The sequence below is a fragment of the Ostrea edulis genome, chromosome 3 (genome assembly GCF_947568905.1).
Source record: "Ostrea edulis chromosome 3, xbOstEdul1.1, whole genome shotgun sequence".
Classification (NCBI taxonomy): domain Eukaryota; kingdom Metazoa; phylum Mollusca; class Bivalvia; order Ostreida; family Ostreidae; genus Ostrea; species Ostrea edulis.
In genome coordinates this window covers 52,879,420-52,900,769 of record NC_079166.1, presented here as the reverse complement: position 1 = coordinate 52,900,769, position 21,350 = coordinate 52,879,420, and the positions used below count along the sequence as shown (strand labels likewise).

The 21,350-nt window shown below is 35.6% G+C and overlaps 1 protein-coding gene across 13 annotated transcripts in view; it reads right to left on the bottom strand.

The window, feature by feature from the left end:
- Positions 1 to 11,569: 11,569 nt before the first annotated feature.
- The window catches only part of LOC125673833 (palmitoyltransferase ZDHHC14-like), a 72,306-nt gene continuing 62,525 nt past the window's right edge, over positions 11,570 to 21,350 (bottom strand). For 9 of the 13 annotated variants that reach the window (XM_048910671.2, XM_056158115.1, XM_056158116.1 and 6 more), the window contains one exon: positions 11,570 to 14,983. In XM_048910671.2, the coding sequence (XP_048766628.1) occupies positions 14,838 to 14,983 (146 nt within the window). In that variant the 3' untranslated portion in view covers positions 11,570 to 14,837. The remainder of the gene's footprint in view (positions 14,984 to 21,350) is intronic. The other 4 variants (XM_056158117.1, XM_048910675.2, XM_048910676.2 and 1 more) reach the window with 1 other exon arrangement.

Here is a 21,350-nt window from a genome sequence, read left to right as displayed (position 1 = left end):
GGATTGTGTGTCGTATTTTCTATTTTCATCTCCAACGTCGCTTTATATTGCATTTTCTTGTAAAGACAACGAATACCGAGCCAAGCTACTGGACGAGCACCGAGTATTCGGAATCTACGACAGTTGTTTACGACAGTTACGAGACAATTTTCCTGATCGTAGTACTCTTTATTGATGTGACATTTATTTAGTCCTTTCATTGTAAGATCCGAAATGTATTTAATCTAACCTTACTAAGAAAACATAATGGAATAATTATGACCTAATCAGATTCTTGGGCACGAGTTGACTTTTACCTTTTGGGTACGAGTTGACCTATTTGGTACGAGTTGACCTATTTGGTACGAGTTGACCTGGGTACAAGTCGGTCAGGGTACGAGTTGACTTGACTCCGTATAGATTAGTCCCTCCCCTAAAATGGCTATATAGTAGATCTTCCTACACGGAAATGTGGCTATATAGTAGGATTTTCCCATTTTATAGCCAGAAGACCCCCTCAGAAAATCTATCATATGGTAAATCCCTCCCCATTTTCATTTTCCGGTTACGTTTACAGCGGACCATTCCCATACAATTTCTTTCCATTCTGAAATTAATCCTTTTCTGGCTACTCATTTCTTTTATATCCTGAATGTAAAATGAGTTAATTTCCGAATTCCTTTGATTAGGATTTTTGGAAATATTTATTATTCAACAAACATCCATTCAGTCAAATGTTATGTATTAAAACAATCATATATTTAGAATGTTAAATCAGAATAGTTCGTGCTTGTAAAACATCTATTTAAGCAACACAAAATTTGTTAAATCAAAATTGTCTTTCTCCATTTGATTAACACAAAAACTTTTCATACAGATAGTGGAGTAAAACTTAAATTTTACAATTCTGTTGATTGCCTACCCCTATTTCCTACTTGCCGCTACTAAGGAATCAACTTGCTCTCTCGCTAGACAAGATTCTTAACACCTCATAAGGGGAAAGTGGGGTTTTTCAATTGAATTAGAGGTTTCTGAGAGGACACCTTGACACCAACTATTCTCAGGTCATTTGTGGATTAATAAATGTGAACATGTTATCTATATAATCGTAATTATACCAGGCGGTGTAAATCCAAGCTGTACTCTCAGTACTTTGATTTATACACATTCGTTCACAAAATTTCTTCATAGATGACTTTATTTTGAATGACAGATGGACAACGTCATCATATTTTAGTCCCAAAAGAAGAATATTCTTGAAAAGTTTTGATTTTTAGCATGCACTGCTAAAACTTATTAGCTCATCTGAGCTAAAAGTTCAAGCGAGTTTTTCTGATCACCTGTTGTCCGTCTGTAACATTTCCATATTTTCGACTTCCTAGATTAAAGAATGGTCATAGGACCTCTACAGGGGGAGATAATAATTGAATTTTAGGTGTTACATGTACCTTTGAATTTTTATTTTAAATCAAAGTGCTGGTATAATGATAGTTTTGCTCAAGCTTGTTTATGGCTGGGAACTGCTCCTCAGGTGAGCGATGTGACCTATGGGCCTCTTGTTACTTTTCATTTGAAAATTTTCAAAAAAAAAATGTGATAAAATCCTTTAAGTGTTAAAACTGCAGCCCTTCACCTGCATTCATATGCGTTTCTTATTTTGTGGATATTGTTTTGGTAATATTCTTTTTACAAAAATGAAAAAGCGACTATTCTTGAATGTTTTAACTCATTTCTAGAATGCAACTGAAAAACCTAAAAATATTCATCTAAAAGTGAATATAAAAGATTCACTTATTGTTCTATATCTCTCCGACAAAAATGCTTGTATAGTTTAAAAAATACCATTAGTATACATGTACAAATTCAAGATTTTTCTTTATTCTGAATGAAATTAAACACCTACATGTATATAGAAAGACCACATACTATTTAACTTAAATTGTTTATTTTGTAAACCAGGTTGCAGGGTTTCAGGATGGGGGGGGGGGGATAAATGGTCAAAGAAACTTAATGTTTATGATGCTTAGAATCTTGTGTTTAGTCCATTGGTACCGGTGTTTGATCTAAAACTGAATACATAACTAGATGAAGTGATCAAGACGCTGTCTACCCGAGTAATACTTCGGGGAAAGACTCAGAGGGTGTCTGAACTTCTGTCTATTAATCTGCCAAAATGTATTGATATATTGAATGCTGTTATAAAGAGATTATGATGCAGTCTACCAAATATTTCAATTATAAAGTCTTGGGGAGATTATGCAAATAAGAGCCTTTCAGACAGGTCCATGCATGGGCTCACGTGACCGTCAAGGCCTGTGGGCCTCTTGTTTATTCAATATATCGATACGATTAAGACTGTATAATATTGTTGAACGTAAAGATTTATTCTGATACATTGTAAGTGGACTTACTCTTTGTTTTCCACAAAATGCTATTTATGAAATTTCGTATGATTTATACTTTCTCAGTAAAACCGTAAAGCATATCTCTAAACTTTGTCTCCATAAAATTACATGTATTTAAATTCAAGCTATCAGCTCAACATTTACTTTTCGATACTCAGATTCTTTTCCCTGTTTTTGTTACATGTTTACACTTTTATGTTAGATACTTACATGTACATTAACAGATTAGAAGTACCTCTATTTTGTTAACATAACTATATTATATATAGTGATTGTCATACAAATATTCCACTCTTACATTATTTATACATGGTACATGTCGGTCTTCCTATATGCGACCAAACTTATTCAAGTTATTGTTAGCCATTCTCTTCCACAGAGTTATCTGTCCTTTCTCTCCTTTATAAAGGAGAGTAAGGACCGATAACTCTGTGAATAAAGGAGAGAAATGACCGATAACTCTGTGGATAAAGGAGAGAAAGGACCGATAACTTTGTGGATAAAGGAGAGAAAGGACCGATAACTCTGTGGAAGAGAATGATTGTTAGCATGACCATATATAATGGGTAATACGTTCACACAACACCGACCCGCAATAGGGATTTTTTATAGGTCGTGTAGATGTACAATAAGAACAGTTAAGTTCACACCTCTTAATATTAAAATCTGACTCTTGCTAGAATATTTTGTAAGAGTTTCAAGCTTCTTAAAAGTGGCCTCCAATGTACTGCCACCTTATCTGTATATATATGATTTTTTTCATCCAAATTGTATTGTTGTGTGGTGACGTTGATTTAAATCCTGGACCTTTGTATACACACGATAGTGTTCTTGATATTTTTCTCTTAAACATCAGAAGCATTAGAAATAAGATTGATGATCTGTTCACAATTATTCAAGCTTATGATATTCTTTGCTTTACTGAGACACACTTAGACCAAAGTATTAGCAATGATGTGTTGCATATGGACGGTTTTAATTCTGTATTTTGTAAACATAGAAGTTCATTTGGAGGTGGGGTTGTGGTATATTTGTCAAATACCATTCATGCTATTCGTCGTGTTGAACGTAGAATGTATCTGGGTTGAGATTGTTGAGGCTTCTCATTTCACCTACGGATGCTAACTTTTGGAGAAATGTTTAATAGAGTTAGCGCAATGTCAGATGATATTATAATTGTTGGAGAACTAAATGTCTCATATGGAGACGTCATCATTGCCGGTGAAGGGCCTCAGTTTTTGCGGTCTCATCCGAAGTACCGCCCTATTTAGTCGCCACTTGTACGACTGCGTACTGAGGACCTACTGTAGAATCATTTAAATTCATGGGGGCCAATTTTCGTGGATTGTTGAATTTTTACGGTTCGTGGGGACGTATTTTCGTGGATTTATATATTTGTAAGATTCTTGTTTACTAGTTGTCTTTATTCGTTGAGGATGGAAATTCGTGGGTGAGGGGCACCCACAAATTCCACGAAAATTGAGTCATCACGAATTCTAATGATTCCAAAGTATTCTAACCCGGAACCCCACGGGACTAAAGTCAGTATGAAACAATAACAATGCCTTATACTTACTACTTATACTTACTACTATCTAAAGCACTATAATGTACATATGTACTTGACCATTTTAAATTGAAATAATGTAAATATAAGCGTTGAACGATATCGATTATATTTTCAAAAAGATATGTGCGTGTTATAATGACATGAGGGAGGCATGTAGATTGCTTTTAGGTAAAGATAACGAACAATGATCAATCCCATAACTCCTATAAGCAATACAAATTAGAGAGTTTGGCAAACACAGAACCCTGGATATAACAGAGATGGAATCAGGTGCCTATAAGGAGTAAACATCACCCGTCCACCGGTCACACCCGCTGTACGTGGGCCCTATATCTTGATCAGGTAAATGGAGTAATCTGTAGTCAGAATCAGTGTGCCAAGAATGGTCTAACAATCGGTATGAAACACGTCAGACAGCATTTGACCCAATGAAAGGTTGTAATCGCAAACTAGATCGTTAAAACGACCATAGAATTTGCGAAATGCTGACTTAAACAAAATTGTTGAAACTTCTGTAACATCAGTTTGTTTGTCAGTAGCCTGCCTCGATTTCAAAAACTGATCATAAGCAGAACAAGCTCTTGTGAAATGAATTAGTTGAGAGATATAAACACCATAATTCTAATTGCACATTAGAAGCGCTGTTCGCTAGATCTTAAAGATGCGATTTAGACAAAGCTTTTATTTTTATTTGCAGTAATTTATATTTGGTTTCATTTTATCTATAACTTCAAACTCAATGATACATTCATTTTTGTTGACAGATCAGTTTGATTAAGATCATTGTACATTGTATCTCATGAATGGTACCACCATCTGATCACTCCTAGAAGTAAAATCAAGTGCGTGTCTTGATGGCGATTCTAACCCGTTGAAAGTGGTTGACACATTCTAGGAATAATCACGAACTCATTTTTTTTTTATCGGGACTCTCTCTCTCTCTCTCTCTCTCTTATTTCAACCACATAGGCCCTATATATATTGTTATATGTTACATTATATACATCCCTGTTTCAACAAAATAGAGGTGACACATTTTAGAATATCTCATTCTTGATTTATTTCTGATTATTAATCACGTGACTATTTTCTACACACGTACAGTCGTTTTCTCTCTGTAGGAGAAAGGGCGGCTTTCTTCACGCTTCCTCCTGGTTAGTCTACTTCCAACGGTGTTCGCTCGAAATAAGCGACCAGATCTATACGTTTGGGTCATGTGATCATCCAAGAAAATACTATCTTCACTGTCAGAAGAGCACCCATCAGAGTGAATATCAATATCTCTCTGACTCTTACGCCGACGCCGCTCGGCGTCTGCTTTTTTCATATCCTTTCTTTCTTGTACATGGCGAATTTGTTGTATAGTTCTGTTACCAAGGGAACTTAATCGGAACCGTCTGACCATACTTATTAACTGGTTTTGTTCGGCCTTTTCTGTTGGCAGTTCAGGTTTAATATCTTCAAATTCTAAGACTTCCGGTTCACTTATCAGATCCTTGTGGTGGTTTCTTTTATCACCATCGTCATCATTGTCATCGTGTAGTTTATGAGACCTGAGTCGCAAGAATTCTTCTGCTGTTGTATTCTGTTTCAAGTTTCCCGATTTTCTTTGTTTGGACCGCGGACGGATCTTTGTGTATCTGGTAAGAGTAATTCGTGGAGACCCTATCCGATTGTCATCATCTACTTTTTTTGTAGAATCTAAATATTTGATAGACTCCGAGTTCACTCTTTTCATCTCCTTCACTTCTAAAATCAAAGTAATTTTCCGTTTGCTTAATGACTTGACATACTTTTGTCTTTGCTCCAAGATGTTTCTACACGCATTACGAAGCTGGACGTCAGCACATCGGTTTTTCCGTTCGACATAAACTGATGGCAGCATCACAGAACTCGGAAGTTTGTGTGAATGTAGTAATTTAAGGGGCACCATTTTGATTACTAATATCAATTCCTTAGGATTGGTAAGACAATTCAAAACAAAATTGGTTTCAATTATGAAAATCCATAAAGAATGTACACAGCCCCGTGCTTTGATCAGAAACACTTTATGTTTGCATGCACTATAGGTGCACATGTATATACTTATTCACACTGGTGTTGAGACTTGACGTATTCCATTTGGGGATTTGATTTGAAAAAGGAAAATCAGTGAGCATGCAAGCCCAGAGAGGTATGGTTATGCAGACCTTTATTAAGGTTAATTAAAGTCATGACTTGTTCTTTTGTTTTACCCGAGTCTGTTTTGTTAAATGAAACAATGTAGGAACAAAGCGTTGTGTCGCTCCCTTTGGTTATATGGGGTGGAATCCCCCCTGCAATGAAATAGACACCTCATATCCAACATACTGTTGATTTCTTATTTGATGGTTTCCACACGACCTTGGCCGGGTACATGTACCTGCATGACATTCGTGTGATAGTCAACACACGGCCAATAACACATATTGACACAAGTGATAAAAAATGTTTGTAATGATCAATTTCTCAATTTCGGACTACAGAAATGTACTTTAAACCTTTTAAAAATATATTATCGAAATATCACTTACACGTCATTTAAGTTAGCTCCTATCAATATAAATGGTTGAAAGTGGAAAAACTATAACAATTTCCACTCAATATCGTTAAATTTGATTAATAACCAAAGAAAATGTGTATGTTGCCACCATTTTAAAGATGTCAGACATACAAAAATGAAATTATATGTCAGCATCAGAAAATCACACATTTTCGTTATACAAAATAATAAGAATAGATAAAGATTTGTTGAAATGACAAATTCTAAATGTCAACAGTTCAGAAAACCTGCTAATACATAAATATGTATAAATCTATTGTGGATATTAGGGAAATCTTTGTGTATTAGACATGCAGTAGAATACCAACATAGGAATTATTGCCCTTGGCAACATTTTTATTATTAAAAATAATTGATTATCTATGAAATTTTTTTTTTTTTAAATTCAGTATCAATAGTTTACCAATTTTTATTTTATGCAGCGAATGAAATTTCTTTGAAAGATACATTTCTATCATGCGCAAAGTTTAATTTAATAATTTTTTTGGAAAATCCTTTGACATCACGTGAGGATCAATCAACCTTAATGATTATAAAAGATAATTTCTGCAAATATTCTTTTCCGTACCAATATCAAATGTATTGCTCTTTCTCACATCTACAATATGACCATCTGCTTTCAACGCCCCCAAACGCATTGGACTGGAGATAGCGGGGCTTCATTTGGGTGCCACAATGAATAGAATTTTGCAGGGTCAGTTTGGGTCATTCACCGAACTGGATATTGTGGGATATTGAGGTTCAATTTGGCATCTCTCTGGACTGTATGTTGTGGGGTTAAATGTTGGTCCCTTTCTGGACTAACTAGAGGTCGCGGTGTTAAATTTGGGCCCCTCTCTGGACTGCAGGTTGTAGTTATAGGTTATAGACTTTGTATGGGAAAATATGACGACCGAGTTTTTTGGCGCGTAGACGGACCGAGCTTGCGAGGTCCGTTCGCGACAAAAAACGAGGTCGTCATATTTCCCATACAAAGTCTATAACCTTTTTATTATATACTCTCAGTTTCATTTAGAAACTAACAATTTTATTTTTAACAATAACTTTATCGGTTTAACTGAGTAAAAGATGAAAAACACGAAAAATTTGAAAATTAACGGCATAGAAATTTGATTGTGACGTAATGTTTGCGGGCCGGAATGTTTCCGGGCATATATCGTGTGATATATGCCCGCAAACTTTTAAAGAAAAAAGAAGAGATGAAATTGAAAGTATATAATAAAGTTAAATATGGGCCCCTCTCTGGACTGCAGGTTGTAGGGTTAAATTTGGGCCCCTCTCTGGACTGCAAGTTGCGAGATTAAATTTGGATCCCATCGCCAGTGAGTTACAATTATTGAATTCCTCAAAGAGCGGACACTTTGTTAATTTAGGCTGCTGGAAATTAGTGCTGCTATACTCATGAATGTAGTCTCAAGGCTGATAGCTGCTTACCCGGGGGCCCGTGTCACAGTAGATGTGGCACGATAAAGATCTCTCCCAGCTCATAGGTCGTACGCGCCGAGCATGGGCTGAAATTGTGCAGTCTTTCACCGGCAATGGTGATGTTTCCATATGAGTGAAAAATTGTCGAGCGGGGCGTTAAACAATATACAACCAAGCTTTCCTAGTAGAAGTAGATTCGATTGACATCAGCGTATCAGAGAGAAACAATAACTCTGTACAGGGAGGTGTGATTAGTATATAACAATAACTCTGTATAAGGAGGTGGGATTAGTACATAAAAATAATTCTGTATTCTACTCCCGATAATTCTTTCCTTATTATCTGTAAAAAGAAAATCTGAATCTTTTTTCTTCTTCAAATTTAATGACATGTTTATATAATCATGAGTACAAATATGTCGGACATTATATCGGGATCTATACGTCAGGTCTTAGTTGTAGTATGTATGAACAATGACAAAGGGCACATGGTTAATTATTGCACAAAACGTTGAACGACATCATTTAAAAGCCTCGCTCGTCGTATTCAATAGTCCGGTGGTAGAAAGTGTACAGTCTTCATCAAACAGTAGTCAAACACTTAATTAAACAAAGACATGTTTAACCGTTTCAGAACATCATGAACACCTTTAAGTTGATACAAGTATACGAGTTTGTTTCTTCTGAACTGAAAGCACCATACATGGGGTAAGACCATCACAGCACCATTTTGTTTTTCTTTATAAAAGAAGACAGTCCTCCTCAGCTCTCCCTGTCCTGCTCTACAGTCACTGTTTGTCAAATTTCAGTCTCCTATGAACATTCACTATAGGTTCTGTCCGTATTTGTCACTGTTTGTCAAATTTCAGTCTCCTATGGACATTCACTATAGGTTCTGTCCGTACTTGCGCTGAATACCTTCTCTGTAAATTTGTGATTCGGTTATCCAGCAATCTGTCTTCGAATGATGACTTTTTAGCACTAAGTTTTCCTTCTGAAGGCATTAAAACGGTTCCGTGTGGCCTTTGTTTTGACGCTGGATTTGGTGACATTTCTTCCCCCTCATCCTCAAACGAGTAGACACTAGAACCATCGTCCGAGCTGTTGCCGTCGGAACGGTAATCGTCCGTTTTGGCGTTTTCTTTCAACAGTCGGAGTCTTGCCTTTTCCTTAGCAAGAAATGGCGAGCACACAGGTGTCTTCTTCCTTCCGGAATGACCGTCTTTCACATTTCTGATTTTGGCAATATCTTTCAGTAAATCTTTTTGCTCTTTGGACATCTTCCCCACGGACAGTTGCCTTCTGAATTCGATCTCGGACACAGTCTGCTGTGTTCTTCTCTCCACCCATTGGTTGATGTGTTCAGCGAAATCATCAGCAAGAGATTTTCCTTGTGGAGGACAAATAAGACTAAAATCGGTCATCTTCTGGCAGCAAAACTTGGATCTGATTTTGATGTGTATTGATGATCGAAGAAAATTGTAATGATGACAAACAATGTTGTTTCGGTCGTATATATAGCCATCACGCACGCGAGCTCTCCCGCTGAGATGTTACGAGACATGCCACACACCCCTCGTATACTTCAAGTGTTATAAAGAGTACATGGGTAATCACTAGACATATATCATATTGCACCCCTTGGTGTGAATGAACGAGTGCAGGTATTCTTCAAACGCAACAGAGCTGAGAAAAAGGAAAAGTAAATATCCTCGGCGGGCCTGTTCGATCTTTGCGATAACGACCGCGGGAGGACGGGGGGTTTGTATTGATTGTGCTTGCTTACTACACGTCATTATTTGGCGTCTACCAAAACTGAGTATTGGCTACGTATAAATCACCAGACAAAATGGACAAGGCAATGGCAAGACGCCGTACATTTCTGTAAACATACGTCTACACACGTCCTCCTTCCTTTGAAAAGTGTAGAGAATGAAAACACTGAACAAAGTGTGTATATTTATTAACAAGAGAATTGTACAGAACGTATCATAATGAACACCGTTACACGATTTAATTTCAGCAATAGTTAACATGATACTAGTCACCGAGATTGAATTATCGTACCTGTAAATATCTTTATTTTCATATTTTATGTAATCTTTCGCCCATGCCAGTTCTCGAATGTACACGGTACAGGTTTAATTTCTGAGTAAATCTCGAAAATTTCAAATAGCATCAATTGAAAGAAACATACCTCATTACAATGATCAAATTCATGTACACATATTTAGTAATCAATGGGGTGCATTTCATTATATAGGTCTGCTATAAAAATAAGTTTTCTTTCAGAAGCATGAATTCTTTATATTGACAATTTTTATGACTATAAATCGTTTAGAAACATGTATACTCATATGACAACCATAAATTGCTAGCGTTTCTCAGTCGTAGATACACACTTCCCATGCCAACAGAAGTACACCTCTTATTTTGATGTATGGATCAAATCTGCTCTTCACTGTTGCTCAGATGCAAATGATTTATGTAAACGTGTACACAAACATCAAATAACAAGATATTTACGTAGAAGATATTGATATACCCCATACGGCGAATTTATTCTTTTCAATCAACATTGTATTCGATATAAAACACCGTCATGTAGGAACAATGGGACGAAACGTATACATGTAAACGTTTAAATAATAGAAAAGATTAACATACAATTAATTAATGTTCACATTGGAAATCAATGAAATCAGAACCAAAATGTGTGGACTCCTGGTTAGTCAGTCTGTTCGTGTAGATTGCATATCTCAAAAAATTACTTTCCTAGACCCACCACCGTGCTTGTAACTTAGAGAGTTTTAACGAGAGGGATGATTATTACAGCGTCGCCATCATCGGCTGAAATGTACGCTCCTCTCTCCTTTCAAGGGCGACGATAATGATTATAGGACCTTATTTTCATAGATTAGAAGTATCCATTCATGAAATTAGTCAGCAAAATTTAAGTTTATTTGATGAGCTTAATATAGAGATCCTCGATGTTTACTTCAAACCCTACGCTGGTGCTGTTGGCCCTGAGTTCATCCTGATAGATGATAACGCCCGTCCTCATCGCGCCAGGGTGGTGGAGCAGTACCTTCAGCAGGAGACAATTGTCCGTATGGACTGGCTAGCGCGCTCGTCGGACTTGAACCCGATTGAGCATGTATGGAACATGCTGCAGGTTGCCCTTTCACGCCGTAGAGCACAACCCCTAGGGGAAAAAATTGGGCCTGGGTTCATTCTTCCAAGGGGGGGGGGGGGGGAATTCTATGCCAGGCCCATCTTTTCGGGTGGACTGTCTATCCCGGGCGGAAAGTCTAAGCGGGGGAAAATTTTATGCTACAACACCGGTATACCAGTATATACTAGCAATTCAAAATGTCTACTCACTTCAATTCAATAGGCATAACAAGCAAAATCAAAGTTTTCAAATAGTGGGTCAAAGCTCGATGTCAATGTAGCACTGTTAGAATGGCCTTGTCCAAGGACATCTACTAAAGTAATTGGCAATGGTCAAGATTTATGCTACTAAATGACAGGCCAAAAACTAACATGTCCCAAATCTTCAATTTTAGGTGCATATAGTGGACTTATTCACAACCCTAAAATTCAGAACTTTAATAAAACCAATTTATTCCATATTATAGAATACAAAACTTAAAGATGATCACATTTAAACCTCAATTACAAACAGTCTTCATACATTGTAAACAAAAAGAACCTCTGATGTCTGATAAACACAATCATATATACAGAAAATAAGATTTTCGATAGAAAACAATTTTTAAACAAAAAGTGGAGACTGAACCACTGTCAACTGTAGATTCCTGAATATACACGAGGAATTTATTATCGCGTAATTAAGCGACAAGCACCACTCACGAAAAATAATGTCTCTTATTTCTAAATTGCTGAAATACATGTAAATATAGGTGAATTGATATTCTCGTGAATCTACAAGTCAGTTTGCGATATTAAGAACTCGCCTACAGGAATCTGCAGTAATTTCATTCCATGATATGAATCCATGCATGTGTCATGGTTAAGCATATATAATTACGCATGGAAATCTACATCAATTGATAATTCTGACACCAATACAATATCCTATGTCAGCTTCACAAATTAGAACACAACTGCAAAGCTATATAGAACTTGATGGTGTATGTGTGGTCTTACAGGGATTAGCCTATTGCTCATTTATCAATGACTGTGTTGAATCCCCATCACCTATATACTAGCTGATACACTTTATGGGACAGACAGACTGATTAGTAAATCATCGGTGGTGACTGAATCAATGAGTATGATAATGGTGTATCTTCATAAAACATGTATATCTGACCATACTCAAATCTTCACTTAAAATGTCACTGTAATTAATGCAACTTATCATACTATTATATCCCAAATTTAAATACCCTCTCACTAAAACACAAATCTTTAATAGTGTGATTCCAGAATATTTTATGGAATAATCAAAATTTTATGTTTCCATAATCATATTAAAACCAAGAGAAGACAACTCCAGTCATCCAGATTCATCACACTGCAGCCATGTTTAGAATTAATCAATACTGCTGCATTTGTTGACCATTATTTGAAAGTATCTTATTTTTGACCTATTCACAATTATCAGAAACATCTTTTACTCAAAAATCTATCCTTTACATAATTACAATCATTCTGAATTACAACATAATTATTCTGACAGACATAATGGAAAATATGAGGATATGATGAGGTAAGAAAAAATGATGCAATGAAACATTGAATGTTAGTTACTGGAATGTTTGTCCCTGCCAGAATCTGTCATTAAAAAGAATTGATTAGTAATGTTGAAGTTACAGAATCTAAATGTGCAATACTTTCACACTGGATAAATAACTGTATACTGGGACCCCCCCCCCCCCCCCCCCCCTTTAATCTGCTCTTTCTGTCCCTCGTTTTCTTTAGCTGAATTTAAAAACAAACATTATAAAAAATAATGGAGGTGGCTTTCATTAGCAATGCCTGTTGCCAAATTCCGTATTCATTTAGAAGAAATATATAATCTATATCAAAAACATTCAAAGATGGGAATTAATAAAGTGTTGGGCTATCAAATGTAGAGGTGTAGTTTATGAACTTCAAGCGTAAACTACCCTCCATCATTTCATATCCCCTTTAACATGATTTGCTATTTACATATATCCTTCCTATTTAATTCTGAATTCACATCCAATACAATTCTTAATGCATCAATTTGAGACATCCCGCAAAATTGTGAAATAAAACAGTGAATAATTCTTTTTTTTAATTATCGAAATTGGAATAAAATGGCTCTGTTTATAAATGGCCTACACATAATTCTTTATTGACAATAAATCATTTCTTCAACTGAGTACATTTATGGAAGAATAAGGCATGTAGTAAATTTGTTTTTCAATAAAACTGCTACATTAGAACATATGAATTTCATGTGTGTACAGCCCACAATCCAAAAATATTAACGATTTTTACTTATCATTATTAACAGTTTTAATAAAAAAACTATCAATAAATTGCAGGGTTTGATCTATTAAATTTTGGCTATTTTGAATGAAAAATTGACAAAATGCCTAGGAAGTGGTACTCCTTGACATCATAATGTACAATCTACTGTGAAAACTATAGTCAAAGAAACACATTCAGCGTATAGCATTTTTATGCAGAAGAGAAAATAATCATCTTTGAATTTTTGAAAACATAAAAGGGTCAAATATGGTCATATGTGAACCGTGCTCTTTTGCATTACAATGAAAATTTGAAATTGAATTCAACAAAATTCTAATGATGCAAAATAAAATTGGATAAATTGTAAATTTAAAAGGAGAGTAATAATTAGCACAAGGTGAAAACGTTCCCAGTATACACCTAAAACATCTAAACAATCCAAATCTAATCATCTGTTTAAATCAATTCTTAACCTCAAAAATCCTGGGTATACAATTAGATATTCTTCAGATATAGAAGGTTTGTCTTGATACATGTATGAACTACATAAGCTGGGTCATGAGATGTCTGACATCAATATATACATGTGCAGTTGTAACATACTCAAAGTAACAACAACTTAATACAATTAGCATATATTACACAGACAATATCTAAATAGTGTATACAGTTTTCTCCTTTAATTTGCTGGTTTTGATTTACACATAGCATTGGTCAATAAGAGTATAAAATTATCCCCACTGTAGATTCCTTGTCATATGTGAGTAACCATTATTCACATTAATTTGCGAGAAATATCTCTCGCTACTTTCGAATTCTTGCTTTTATTCATTTATCGCCATCATATATAGATTGAAGTCCTGCATATAGCACCTGCTTTTACTATTTTCTGTAATGACATTTAACATTAAGTACTCACCCAACACAAGGAATCAACTGTATCAAATAATTTTTTTGGATATTTTATAGTTGAATACAATGATGACTACCCCTAATTCCACTTCACACCCTACTTATTTTTGCTTGCAACTTTTTAATTTGTATATTCAAAAGAAGCAGACAAAAGATTTTCAACTTTCTAATATACTTGTTATAAATTCGTTCTGCAATTCAAATCACAAAATTTTATAAATAAATTATAGAATATATGTTATAGTTTAGTGATTGAACAAAGTACCTCAAATCAAGGCTACATACACTATATATTATGTGCATTCACAGTCAACTTGTCGTTTTGATCAAATGCATAATTTCTATTACACACTCTCTACACACACAACAGAAGTTATATGAAACTCTTAAACTAAATTATCACATAGCATAAATAAACTGGAAGCATTCCCAGATATAGTATACACAGTAAATCAAGGTTCAATGGATTTCCTACATATTAAATTGTCAAAGTGTAATCATGTGTGAAATGATTGCTGTTGTGTTTTACTCCCTTGGTTGCTGTGGGGACGTGTGCTGGTCCAGTGGCCCCCCTCTGATTCTTCAGTGTACATAACATTATGTGGCTGCTGAGAATCTTTGTACGCTACAGCTGAACTGTTTCCTGAAATAGATATTAAAGATACCTTTGAATATTCTCCTTAAGAAACATATGTCTCTCTGCAATACCCTCTACTATGGGAATGAATTTCAATTTAAATGTACAGTTACAAGATGCACTTTACAGCTGAAGTTGAATGATAAATGGTTTGCCAGAAAATTGATTAAATCTTTTCAGAATTTGTTCACAAGTTATAAACATATACAATATATAGGGAAACTTTTGACCAATATTATTTATGCCTAGCTACAACTGTTAGCTCTTTGGGAAAAAAACTGGGATAGACCACAGAGCTATATATAGATCCACAAATAAAAGAACTAGGGATCTGATGAACAACTTTCTCTGCTCACGGTTCAGGTCTTAAATCCTTGTATTTTATATTGCCACTTTCAAATCAAAAAAAATCTTAACATACTTGTGTCAAGATGCATCTTCAAAGGATAGAATCAATGCCCCATTCAGACTGAAAACTCACAGCTTCAATTGAGTTTTACTGTTTACGTATTTATGTAAAACTCACAGTTTCAATTGAGTTTTACTGTTTACGTATTTATGTAAAATTCACAGTTTCAATTGAGTTTTCCTGATTATGTAGTGATGTTAGGTTGCCAGGCAATTTGAACCTAAATGATTACATTATATTGTATTTATTTCATATTTCCAATACTACAATTTTCATGTTATTTTCAGCAAATAATTACAAGTATTAATTGTGATGGGGACAGTTACAGATGTTCCCCTAACATCCCTATCTATGTATGTACCAAGTGGTGCCATTTTCCCCCAGTAATTCCAGCTGAATCGTTCAATAGACACTAATCAAATTTATATACAAACCATGAATTTCAATCTATTTCCTTCCTTTAAAAGACTAAATCATTATCCAATAATAAAACAAGAGGCCCACAGGCCTTATTGGTCACCTGAGCACTAGTGGAAAAGTATCACTACTCCCAAGGGCTATGAAATCTAGAAAAAATATCCTGTTCTGAATATCTAAGCTAAATTCTAATGTTCAGCAACACTATAAAACAAGATGTATTCTTAAAACTGCAATGCCCTCAAAAGTGCATACACTGATGAAAGGCTTTACATAATATAATAGGTGTATAAACATTACAAGATATGACTAATTTGGACCCATCCTAGAGTCAAAACCCTGGGTTGTGAAATTCACCATTTTTTGTACATCCTTTTCTGCTATTCCTAAATATGCATTTAGATTTTATACAGTATCAGCAAACTTACACATAAATAAATTACTATATACTAAGTTTGACCCCACCCTTAGATACCAAAACCCCCACTCCTGGGATCATCAAATTTACAATTTTGGTAAAGGACAACTTGCTCTTTCCAAATATTCATTTAGTTTCAATTTAGTATCAATAACACTAAAGAAGATGCTATTGAAGTGTTTAACTCATAAACACTATATAGTAAGTTTGATCCCACCCTGGGGTCAGAACCCATACCCAAGAGATCATGAAATTTTCAATTTTGGTAGAGGCCTTCCTGATCTACATCACTATGCATTTAGTTTTTCTTAATGCATATGCGGTTCTAGAGAAGGAGATTTTTGAAAATTTGTCAATTTTGGACAGTTTTTGGCCCGCCCCTAGGGCTGCAAAGGTGCAGGAATCCTGAAATTTTCAATTTATGTCCCCCTTGTTCCAAAGATGTTTCATACCAATTCTGAAAAGAATTAGAATGATAGTTATTAAAAATGTCTATTGTTCACACATTTAATAACTGATCATTTTAGCCCCACCCTAATACCAAACCCCTACCCCTGGGATCATCAAATTTACAATTTTGATAAAGGACTACCTGCTCTTTCTAAATATTCATTTAGTTTCAATTTAGTACCAATAGTACTAAAGAAGATGTTACTTCAGTGTTTTACACATAAACACTATACAGTAAGTTTGGCCCCACCCTGGGGTCAGAACCCCTACCCCAGGGATCATGAAATTTACAGTTTTGGTAGAAGCTTCCTTGCTCATCATTACTATATACATGTACTCACTTTCTCTACTAGATGCCCAGGAGTACAGAAGAAGATTTTTAAAGAAATACATCAATTTTGCAATTTTTAACCCAAAATTAAGGCCCCTTGGAGGGGGGGGGGGTTCATGAAATTTACAATTTCCGGTCTCCTTCACCTACCGTTGCTCTTCATCAGAAGATTTTTCCTGAATATCCACATGTAAAATTTTGATTCCCGATTGTGGCCCCACCTAGCTGCAATAATGTAGCCCTCTCTGAATTTTTTTTTTTTTTTTTTTTAGGGAGAGGGCTACAACTCCTTAGGATCTCCATAATGGTGCAAATGCGGGAGTGATTCATTCCCGCAACATTTGCGCTCATTCTAAACATTTCCTGACTTTCTTTGTACGTAAATAAAATGATATTCTATGTTTCTTAGTCAATATATAAATTTACAACCTGCAACTTAAGATTTGTGAGGCTCTATTCTACCGTTTTCAACAATTTCGATAAATTCCAATTTCTCGATTCATATTTGTGCACCATGTTTGATGTACTGAATTTTCAACTTCCGATTGTCAAGTCATTTGCATATGCCATATAAGGTAGTATTTACATCAATCGACAAGTATGGAGGCGAAAGCTATTTCGTCGGTATTGAAAAGGTTTGAATTTAATATCAAGTTAAAAACCAAACAGCAGAGTGTAAATTCTTTCTGCAACAATATGGTTTTCCTTTCTTTGTCGAAGTGGCTCGAGTAACTACATTTTCGCGCTGATTGTCAATGTTTAGGTTTTTCATTAGATCCACCTACGAGATCTCGCGATAACAAGCATGGCGGAGCAGACGAAGAATTTTGCATGCTGTACATTATATTTAATGAAAAACACCTTTATTAGACATGCCCGAGCACAAAGTCGGTACTCCTTTTGGTGTAAACAACATTTGGGACTAATACACAGAGTTTATTATCGGTTATTCATAAAATTATTTTGCACCATTACGGAGATCCTATGGAATTGTAGCCCTACCCCGAAAACATCAGAATAAAAAAAAAATGGATAGGGCTACATTATTGCAGCTAGGCCCCACCCAATCCCCAGTAGCCATGACTGAAACATTTGAATCTACTTTGTTAGAAAGCTTTCATGTAAATTCAAACTTTCTGGTCCAAAGGCTCTTGTAAAAATAAATTCTTAATTATCTTCCTCTGAAAATTTTCATTTGAACAAACTTGAATCCTCTTTGCCTAAGGATGCTTTGTGGCCAAGTTTGGTGAAATTAACATCGTGGTTCTTGAAGATGTTGAAATTGTGAAAAAGTTTATGGACAGACAGATGCCAGGCAAAAGGTGATCAGAAAAGCTCACTTGAGCTTTCAGCTAAAAAAGTTATGTTTAAAAAATGCGTTTGGATTCACTGTGTATTTCAGTATTTTTAGTCATTTTATTCTATTTTTGAAAAGTAATTCAAGTATCAGGAGAGCCATGAAAATTTAATACAATATTCAAACCTATTTAAACAACAAGTGACTAAACATTTACTGGAATTTCATCCGAAATATTCATTTGAAAAATATTTGAAGGAAAATAGTGACCATTTGTAAATATAGTGGTAGGAATATGGAAAAAACAATGGACAGACAGGAAGCCTAACACAGGCCTCACTTTATTGAAGCTGTGAGTTTCTCACTCAAATGATGCTTTTATCATTTGAAATTTTGAGGCAGGATGAAAATATACACACCCGGTAGATATGACCTTGATCTCTGTAAATCAAAGGTTTTATAACCAGTGGATCTGTAGCTGTCTGGTCTACCCAAGTTTTCTCCAGAGAACTAGTTTTGCAGGTAATTTTTGCCAAAAAGATTCTTGACCTTTAAATTTGCTGAAACTTTTTATTGATTGTTCCTATAGAGAAATCAATTAATTCAATTTGCCAAATGGTCAAGAATAAAACAGGGCCAAACATCCCCTGTATACAGTAATGCAAAGTCCATCACAGTCTTTACCAAGATAATATTGTACCCATTAAACCTGAACTATATGTAGGCAATGACAGGGGTGGATTCAGGGATTTTCAAACCCATGGGTGCAGTGCAATTAAACTATGGCAGTCCTAAACCAATCTGATTGAAACCAGATCCTGAGATCCGCTCACTTAGATCGTTACACTAGGATCTGACATAACCCCATAGGGGGTCATGTCCGTATGACCTTTCGCTTGGAATATTCATGAGAACTATCAGCCAGTCAGATTGCGCCATACAGACAATGATGGCTATTTAGGCGGTAAACAAATTGTTGTAATCTCTCTCCCACGAAGTTTATTCCACACTGTAAATTTGTATATTCTCGCATAATGAATTTTAAACTTTCGCAATAATGCCTAATCTATTCCGTTCTTTCAAACAACAAAACGTACAATATGAAATATACCCAAATTAAATTAATTGTGAATTCAGATTTATGTATGAATAGGGACGGGTACGAATTGAATAGTTTTCAAGATGGTTTACTTAAATAACGCGAGGATTATAACGCCAGTCGACGTAAACGGTGCATTGTGACGTCGAATCTAGCTGCGATATGTTTTCTTTCAAATCAAACAATCGCAGCCATTTTCCTTGAATTGTGAACTCCATCGGGATTTTTGAGCGTTTGAATGGAAGAAAACCCGCAGAGAAAACAGACGTTGTTTAAATCGCATGTTTTGAAAGGTGTGCAGTCGTCTGTCAAACGCGCAGCCATTTTTTGTTTGTTTTTTATTTTGCATCTCTAACGTAAATAATGACGCAAAGGTTCATGGGAGAAAAATTATCGTTGGTATAAATCTACAGGGTCAATTTGATTGGCTTAACGAAAGGTCATGCGGATGTGACCCTATATGGGGTTACGTCAGATCCTAGTGTAGCGATCTAAGTGAGCGGATCTCAGGATCTGGTTTTAATCAGATTGGTCCTAAACAAAACAATATACAGCTGCAGATATAAGAACACACCTAGTACCGGGCCCCACCCCTGGAGGAAATTCAAACCATCAGGGTATAAATATCACCAACCCAAACATAATAACTATAACTAGTTATGAAAACCTACAAGCTTATATATACAACACATATACACTGCACATGATTATGAAAAATCATCCTTACTTGGCAATATACATGCATAAATAATGAGAATTTGCATAGTATGGTATGAACTACTTCACTTAAAGTGGCTGCGTGTTGGTTATTAGATGCTTACATTCGATTCAATGATGAAAATATGTTTATGATCTTTCAAAATGTCCAGTCCATGATGTATCATCCCCAGTGTCCTATAAACAGCACTAATACAGTCAAACCTGTATTGATCAAGATTTGTCTCCACCCTATTTGTCAGGATCAAGATTTGTCTCCACCCTATTTGTCAGGATCAAGATTTGTCTCCACCCCATTTGTCAAGATCAAGATTTGTCTCCACCCTATTTGTCAGGATCAAGATTTGTCTCCACCCTGTTTGTCAGGATCAAGATTTGTCTCCATCCTATTTGTCAGGATCAAGATTTGTCTCCACCCTATATGTCAGGATAAAGATTTGTCTCAATCCTATTTGTCAGGATCAAGATTTGTCTCCACCATGTTTGTCAGGATCAAGATTTGTCAGGATCACACATGCCCTACGTTACTCTGACAGCATTTTTGTGTAAAATTGACACAAATTAGTGACTAACCAAAAACTGTTTCTTTATGAGCGTGTTCTGTATATTCATCCAAAAATGCTGAGTAAAACATGAAAAACATTGAGTGTCTCAATACTTCTGAATGAAGATTCAGGGCACATGACATTGTATTTCTGACATTCCGTCAGGAAGCAAACAAATTTTGGATTTCGATCAGCAAATTAGTCACATAATATACCCATACAAGAAAAGGTTACATAAGGAAAATAATGAACTGAAGTTGCCATTGATGAAAAATTTGCAACAGAAAAATGTGTGAATGATGGAACATGAGAAGGACCTAATGACGGAGGGAACATGAGAAGGACCTAATGACAAATGGAACATGAGAAGGACCTAATGACGGAGGGAACATGAGAAGGACCTAATGACAGATGGAACATGAGAAGGACCTAATGACGGACGGAACATGAGAAGGACCTAATGACAGAGGGAACATGAGAAGGACCTAATGACAGAGGGAACATGAGAAGGACCTAATGACAGATGGAACATGAGAAGGACCTAATGATGGATGGAACATGAGAAGGACCTAATGATGGATGGAACATGAGAAGGACCTAATGACGGAGGGAACATGAGAAGGACCTAATGACAGAGGGAACATGAGAAGGACCTAATGACAGATGGAACATGAGAAGGACCTAATGATG